Source organism: Pteropus medius, unplaced genomic scaffold, assembly GCF_902729225.1.
Source record: "Pteropus medius unplaced genomic scaffold, Ma_sr-lr_union100, whole genome shotgun sequence".
Taxonomy (NCBI): domain Eukaryota; kingdom Metazoa; phylum Chordata; class Mammalia; order Chiroptera; family Pteropodidae; genus Pteropus; species Pteropus medius.
The window spans coordinates 476796-485389 of NW_024349568.1; the positions used below are offsets into that span (position 1 = coordinate 476796).

An 8594-nucleotide genomic window follows, 5' to 3' on the forward strand; every position below is an offset into this window, starting at 1 on the left:
TACTTTATAGTCATTCTTCTTATCATAATTCATTACACCCCTCTTTTTGATTTCAAGCAAGCTCCTGTGGGTCACTGGCAAGAAGACACTGAAAAGAAAACATGATCTAAGGTTCTGTTATTAAGATTGAATGGCAATTAGTGTCTTTATAGTGACAAAGATTATAACTATAAAAAATAGAACATAAGAGGATTGGGGTGGGGGGATGAGGTGATAAGTCCTGGTGGCTACTGGAGGTGGCTGGTGGGGACCCGAGCTTCGAGAGAGAGAAGCCTTTGAAGTGACACTGAAAATAGGTGATTCTGGAGTTTGGAGAAACATGGCAGAGTGAGAGGCATCCTCAGATCTCTTCCTTTGAAATAAAAATAAACTGAATGTCTAAAACTCAACAAAACCCACCGAAACTGCACACCAGCACGTCTGAGCCTGAGATCTGCACATAGGAGCTACTACAGATCAGGACCCCGGATGTCGCAGGAGCTTCCTGTGGCAGGAGGGGGAGGGGAGAAAGTGCAGCAAGTTCCCTGAATAGCCATGCCTGAGAGTGCTGTGAGCTCCATGCTGCCAGCAGCAGTCATCAGGGCAGAAAGCAGAGAAGCGAGACAGCAGAGAAACAACAGTTGATTTTTACTGGCCATGGTTGCAAAACTGAGACTGAGCTGCAGTCCCTCACCCCCAATTCAGAGGGGAGCCCCTCCCCCCATACCCTCCCAGTCCGATCACTGCAGAGCTCCAGGGGAATCTGAGCAAAAGCTACCGAAAGTGTCGCTAACACTGACAGGGACTGAGACTGAGAGTAGTGAACGAGATTAAACATCTATAAGGAAAAAAAGGCATTGTTAAGGCTTTACATAAAGCAGGGATCCAAGAGGCTTATGTGCCACCTACTGGAAACAAAAAGAAAAGTGCCTTCTTTGCAACAGGCTAAATAGAAACCATTATATAATAAATTTTCTTTCTGGGAAAAAAAAGCCGAATACACTTCCTTTAATATCCAGGGGGAGAAATTGTCCATTAAACACCATGAACAACCAAGGTGACAAGGCATCTCAGAAAGAAAGAGAAAAATATCCGGAAAATAAGCTTACAGGCATAGAAATATGTGACTTAAATGACAGAATTCAAGATGGTTCTTCTGAAAAAACTCAATGAGTTCTGAAACGAGTCATATCAACAATTTCAGGATTTGAAAAAACAACTAGATGAGCGGAGCAAGGAGAATGAAACTCTCAAAAAGAATGGAATAGAACTTCTGGAGATAAAAAGCACACTGCAAGAGTTGAAAAATGAAATGGAAAGCTTGAGAAATAGAGTTGACAAAATGGAGGAAAGGATCGGTGATACTGAAGACAGAAATCTAGAAATAAATCAGAAGGAAGAAGAGAGAAACCCGAAGAATGAAAAGTAATGAAAGATAAATTCAAGAACTAGCTGATACCCTCAGGAGAGGAAACATAAGAATAATGGGCATTCTTGAAGGGGAGGAAAAGGAGCAGGGACTAGAAAGCACTTTCGGACTAGTAGTTGATGAGAATTTCCGAAATCTAAGGAATGAGCTGGAGCTTGGAATTCAAGAAGTAAACAGAACATCCAATTATCTCAACCCCAAAAGGCCTTCACCAAGATACATGGTATTAATTATCAAAAATCAACCACAAAGACAAAATTCTCAGGGCACCCAGGGAGAAGAAGACAGTACTTATAAAGGAAAACCCGTTAGATTATTGATGGACATCTCAGCACAGACCTTACAAGCCAGAAAGGAGTGGAATCAAATATTCAAAATATTGAGTGAGAGGAACAACCAGCTTAGAATACTGTATCCAGCTATGTTCTCCTTTAGATATGAAGGAGAAATAAAGACATTTCCAGACATAAAAAATTGAGGGAATTCTCCACTGCAAGGCTTGCACTACGGGAAATACTGAGTCAGCTCACCTAAAACAAAATGACCAAAAAAAAAAAAATAGAAGTAAAGTCACTATCAGGCAAATAGAAGCAGAGGAGTACAACCCTTACTAAGAATAGGGCATTATAAGCTTAAACAATAAGAAGAGAATTGCTATAGCAAGACGGTAATGAACATTCAGCATACATAGGGACAAATTGAGACAACTAGATTCACAAAAGGGAATGGAGATAAGGCACTCGCAAAAGAAAACGTATGAGTGTGTATATATATATATATGTATATATATATATATATATACATATATATATATATACACACACACACACACACACACACATATATATATATACAGTCATTGTGTGTGTGTGTGTGTGTATATATATATAACTATCCTTTTCATATTTGTAATGGTAACCACACACCAAAGATTCATAACTGAAGTATATAACATAAAACAAGAAGAATCTGAGAGAAAACCCAGAGAAGCCAATCAAAATAAAAACCAGAAACACAAGGACAAAGGAGCAATGGAAACACCGAGCTACCAGAAAGCAAAAGATTAAATGGCTATTAGAAGACCTCATTATTCAATAATCGCCCTAAATGTAAAGGAACTGAACTCAGCAATAAAAAGGCACAGAGTTGCAGAATGGGTCAAAAAACAAAACCCAACCATATACTGCCTACAGAAGACATATCTCAGGTCCAAAGATAAATATAGACTCAAAGTTAAAGGATGGAAAATGATATTTCAAGCAAATGGCATTCAGAGAAAAGTGAGAGTAGTGGTACTAATATCAGATGAAATAGATTTCAAACTAAAAAAGGTAAAGAAAGATACTGAGGGACACTTCATAATGATAAAGGGAATCATGCACCAAGTAGACATAACACTAATTAATATCTGTGCTTCCAATCAGGGAGCCCCAAAATATGTAAAGCAATTATTAACAGAACTCACGGGAGAAACAGACCAAAACACTACCATAGTAGTGGATCTAAATACGCCACTGTCGGATATGGACGGATCATCCAAACAGAAAGGCAATAAGGAAATAACATCCTTAAATGACACATTAGACCAACTGGACATCATTGACATTTACAGAGCCTTCGATCCCAAAACAGCTGCTTATACATTTTTCTCTAGTGCACATGGAACATTCTCAAGGATCGACCACGTACTGGGACACAGAGATAGCCTCAACAAATATAAGAGGGTTGAAATCATACCAAACCTATTAACTGATCATAATACTCTGAAACTAGAGATTACCTGCAAAAAGAAAGCAGGAAGTATCACAAATATATGGAGATTAAACAACATGCTATTGAAGAATAATTGCATCAGAAAAGAAATAAAAAGAGAGATCAAGAGATACATAGAAATGAGTGATGATGATAGTACAACATAACCAGTGGAACAGAATCGAGAGTCCAGAAGTAAATCCATGTTTCTATGGGAAGATAAGTTTTGACAAAAGAGCCAAAAACATACAGTGGAGCAAGGACAGCCTCTTCAATAAATGAAACTAGACTGTTGTCTATCACCACACGCCAAAATTAGTTCAGAATGGATTAAGGAGCTGAATATAAGACCTGAAACAATAAATTGCATAGAAGAAAACATAGGGAGTAACCTCAAAGACCTTGGACTTAAAGAGGATTTTATGAATTTGACTTCAAAGGCAAGGGAGGTAAAAGCAAAAATTAATCAATGGGACTACATCAAACTAAAAAGCTTCTGCACAGCAAAAGAAACTATCAATAAGGCACAGAGACAACCATCTGAATGGGAAAATATATTTGCAAGTAACACCTGCGATAAGGGCCTAATATCCAAAATATACAAAGAACTCTTACAACTCAATAACAACAAAAAAACAAATAATCCAATTAAAAAATGGGCAGAGGACTTGAACAGACACTTCTCCCAAGAATACATACGAATGACCAACAAACATATGAAAAGATGCTCATCATCGCTAGTTATTAGGGAAATACAAATCAATACCACAACAAGATGCCATCTCACACCTGTTAGAATAGCTGTTATCAATAAGACAATTGATAACAAGTGTTGGAGAGAATGCAGAGGAAGAGAACCCTCATATACTGCTGGTGGGACTGCAAATTGGTACAGCCACTAAAAAAAAACAGTATGGAAGTCCCTCAAAAAACTAAGAATTGATCCACCATACGATCCAGCAATCTCTCTACTGGGTTTTTACCCCAAAGACTTGAAAACCCATATCCGAAAAGATATTTGCACACCAATGTTCATAGCAGCATTATTCATGGTGGCCAGGATGTGGAAGCAACTATAGTGTCCTACAACAGATGATTGGATAAAGAAGCTGTGGTACATACATACAATGGAATATTACTCAGCCATAAGAAGAGATGAAATACTGCCATTTGCGACAACGTGAATAGATCTTGAGATAATCATGCTAAGTGAAATAAGTCAGACAGAAAAAGATGAAAATCACATGATATTACTTATTTGTGTGATATAAACCTCAAAGCAACAAACAAACAGGACAGAGACTCATGGACATGGCCAATAGACTAGTGGTTCCCAGGGGTAGGGGGAAAGGGAGAGGAGGGAGGTAGATGGGGTAAAAGGGGTCAAGTACGTGGTGACAGAAATCTAACTATGGGCAGCGAACACATAATGCAATATATATATGCTTTACTGTTAAATTGTACACTTGAAACTTACTAGATATTGTTATCGAATGTCACCATAAAAAAAGAAAGAATAGCAAAAAATATTGATCGTCCACGAATTTAGAATAAAAATTTAATTGTTCTCAAAAAAACTTTGTTTTTGCACCTCAAAGGAACCACCAACAAGACAAAAAGACAACCTTGAATGGCGGCAGATATTTGCATATGATACATCTAATAAGGGGTTAATATCCAACATTTATAAAGAACTCATATAAGTCAACACCGAAAAACAAATAACCCAATTTAAAAATGAACAAAGGACCCGAATAGGCATTTCTCCAAAGTAGACATACCGATGGCCAATAGACATATGAAAAAGATGCTCAACATCACTCATCACCAGAGAAATACAAATAAAACCACAATGACATATTGCTTCATACTTGTCAGAATGGCTATCATCAATAAACCGAAAAACAAGTGTTGGTGAGGATGTGAAGAAAAGTGAACCCTTGTGCACTGTTGATGGTATTGCAAATTGGTACTGCCTCTACGGAAAACAGTTTGGAGTTTCCTGAAAGAGTTAAAAATAGAACTATCATATGATCCAGCAATTGCACTTTTGGATATTTATTAGAAGAAAACCAAACACTAATTCGAAAAGATATATGCACCCCTGTGTTCACTGCAGTGTTATTTACGGTAGCCAAGATATGGAAGCAACCTATGTGCCCATCAATAGACAATTGGAGAAAAAGGTCGTGGTGTATATATACAATGGAACATTACCCAGCCATAAAAAATGAAATCTTACCATTCGCCATGGCATGGATGGACATAGACAGTATTATGCTGTGTGAAATAAGTCAGACAGAGAAGGGCAAATACTATATAATTTTACCGATAGGTGGAATCTAAAGAGGATGCCAAATAAACAAATCAGAAACAGGTTTATATAGATATAGATATAGATATAGATATAGATATAGATATAGATATAGATATAGATATAGAGATATAGATATAGAGAACAAACTGATGATTGCCAGGTGGGAGGGAGTGTGGGGGACTGGTTGAAAAAGGTGACGGAATTAAGAAGTACAAATTGGTAGTTACAAAATAGTCACAGGGATGTGGAGTACAGTATGGGGAATGTAGGCAATAATATTGCAATTACATATGGTGCCAGATGGATGCTGGACTGGTTGGGAGGATCACTTTGTGGATGTTATAGGTGTCTGGCCACTGAGCTGTACGCCTGAAACTAACATGGAATTATGTTTAAAGCTAACTCTAATCGAAGAATAAAAATAAAAATAAAATGAAAACAGAAATAAAAAATAAAAAATATATAAAAAATGGGAAGGAAGCACTCTCTAAGTTACATTTTCTTTTTATATAAAGATGGATTTAAATGCACCTAAGGAAGGAAAGGTGATCTTTAGTCAAATGTGAATAAGAATGCCTTACACATGACGGTTGAAGATGGTGCAAGTTTTAGAAATAGATCTAATCATATAGGCCAAAGGGAACAATACAGGATAACAGATGTAAAAACAAGTTAGAAATATGTATGAAAGTTGACTTATTAGCACTAAGTATACAGAATAACATTCTTGGCATTTGTTCTCATATTTGAAATCAGCATTCATAGTTACACTGTCATTTCAGTTTATTTCACACAGCTGTATTTAAAAACTACTTCCATATTTTGAAAACATTCACAATATCTGAGTCTGAGTCTTTAACCTCTGCAATCATGGACATTTCTTTAGTCCTAGGACAATTGCACCTTTTGTGGTTTCCTTCACAAAGAAACCTTTCAGAGCCCCCTTTATGTCTTTATTCCTCAGACTGTAGATGAAGGGGTTCAGCATGGGTGTGACCACGGTGTACATCACGGAGGTTGTGGCACTTGGATGTGAGCTGTGGGTAGCAGCAGAGCTGAGGTACACTCCTAGGCTTGTACAGTAAAATAAGGACGCAACTGAGAGGTGAGACGCACAAGTAGAAAATGCTTTATACTTCCCCTGAGCTGATGCCATTCCATGTATGGAGGAAAGTATCTTGGTGTAAGAGTAAAGGATCCCAGCGAAAGGACCTCCACCTAGCAGTCCAGCTGAAAAATACATCACCAAATAACTAAGAAAGGTGTTAGAACAGGCGAGTTGTATCACCTGATTGAGTTCACAGAAAAATTGTGGGATTTCCAAGTCTGTACAGAAGGACAGTCGCAATGCCGTTAAGCTTTGTAACAAGGAATTCAGGATACACATGATCCAGGACACTAGAACCAGCAGTCCACAGAGTCGGGGGTTCATGATGACGGTATAGTGCAGGGGGTGACAGATGGCCACAAACCGGTCATAGGCCATCGTGGTTAAGATAAAGTTATCCAATCCTACAAAGAGTACATAAAAATACATCTGGGTGATGCAGCCTTCATAGGTTATGACTTTGCTCTGCGTCTGGAGGTTCACTAGCATCTTTGGGATGGTGGTGGAGATGAAACAAATGTCCACCAAGGAGAGGTTGGAGAGAAAGAAGTACATGGGTGTGTGGAGGTGGGAGTCTGAGCTGACGGCCAGGATGATGAGCAGGTTTCCAAACACGGTGATCAGGTACATGGAGAGGAAAAGCCCAAATATGAGAGGCTGCAGTTCTGGTTCCTCTGAAAGTCCCAGAAGAAGAAATTCTGTAATCCATGTAACATTTTCCGGTTCCATGTGGTGGAGGTGACTTCCAGGAAAGAGGAAAATAACATGACTAATTCACACAAACTTGCATTACTCACATAATTTGCTACAATTTATATTTGCAGTCAAAAATTAATTTTACTATATTGTATATGAATCTGGTCCCCTTTGGGGGATCCCCATGCCACATGTAATATGGAAATTTTATTTCAATCAACTTTTTCCTAAAGTGTCATGTGTTCTACAGTTTAAATGAGAAATTCTTCATGTATTTCAGGAATATAAATTGAGTGCTGATCATGTTTTAGGCATTGTCTAGGCTGTGAGTATATGGTGCTTAAAAACAAATGTCTCTACAAGTCAATGATGGAGAAAAAATATAGAAGCAAATAATAAAAATGGATAACATGTCAGATGGTGACAGGTGGAATGGAGAAAAGGAAAGCAGGTCTAAAGGAAAAACTGACTAGGGCATTTTATTTTTCATGGGTATTTAGGCAAGACTTGCAAAGAAGGCCTTTTTGACATTGAAATAGCTACCTCAAGTAAGAGAGGGAGGGAGACACAAGTTTATTTGGGGAAGTGCATGTCTGGCTGAAGGAATAGCCAGTGCAAAGTCCCTGTTTCAATGTTTAGCCCAAAAAAGGAAGCCAGTGTTTGAGGTAAATGAGCATGAGGATGAGGATGAGAAAAGTTGTCAGACAAGTTGAGGAGTGAACTGGCCTCTCTGCTACTGCTGAAACCTCAGGCACAGGGACTTCCTCGTCCACACTACGTCTTGCATTTTATTGCTCTTGTTGCAAAGGAGTCCCATGCCTGGAAAGAGAGCCCTCCTTAGTACCTCCTCTTGATTGAGTTCTGGCCCTCGTGCTGCAAGAGTTGCCTGGACTATATGATCCCTAATTCCTCTGTTCTGAGGACCACTCACATTCACAAGTAACACACACCCAATCACACACATAGACACAGACACAGACACAGACACACAGACACACACACACACACACACACACAACCATGGCTGTGTTATTTCCATGTCTGTCTCAGTTCCAGCCATACTAATTCAGATAAGAGTGGCTATAATCTAAGGTGGCAAGATCAGTGAAGGTTCCCTGTATACTACAAAAGTGGGTCCTAGAAATTCCAAGTCTTAAGCCTGCCATGGACATGTAAACTTGGGTTTCATGTTGGGATGGCCATTTTCTGCTGTGTATTTAAACAGATATTAAAAAATCTGTTCATATCTTGACTATTATAAGTAATGCTGCAATAAACATAGGGGCACATATATCTTTTCAAATTAGTGTTTG

The 8594-nt window shown here is 38.5% G+C and overlaps 1 protein-coding gene across 1 annotated transcript; it reads right to left on the reverse strand.

Annotated features, from left to right (window-relative positions):
- Positions 1-6345: 6345 nt before the first annotated feature.
- LOC120619019 (olfactory receptor 7A10-like) lies at positions 6346-7215 on the reverse strand. Its single transcript, XM_039883147.1, has 2 exons — positions 6861-7215; positions 6346-6575 (listed from the first exon to the last, which is right to left on the reverse strand). Exons 1-2 carry the CDS (start codon positions 7213-7215, stop codon positions 6346-6348), a joined length of 585 nt encoding a protein of 194 aa, XP_039739081.1.
- Positions 7216-8594: the final 1379 nt, after the last annotated feature.

Coding starts and splice junctions, on each gene's coding strand:
- LOC120619019 (XM_039883147.1), bottom strand. CDS start 7,215: ATGTACCTGATCACCGTGTTTGGAAACCTGCTCATCATCCTGGCCGTC. Junction 6,576..6,860: donor TCTAGTGTCCTGGATCATGT/GTATCCTGAATT, acceptor CTCACCTCTCAG/TTGCGTCCTTATTTTACTGT.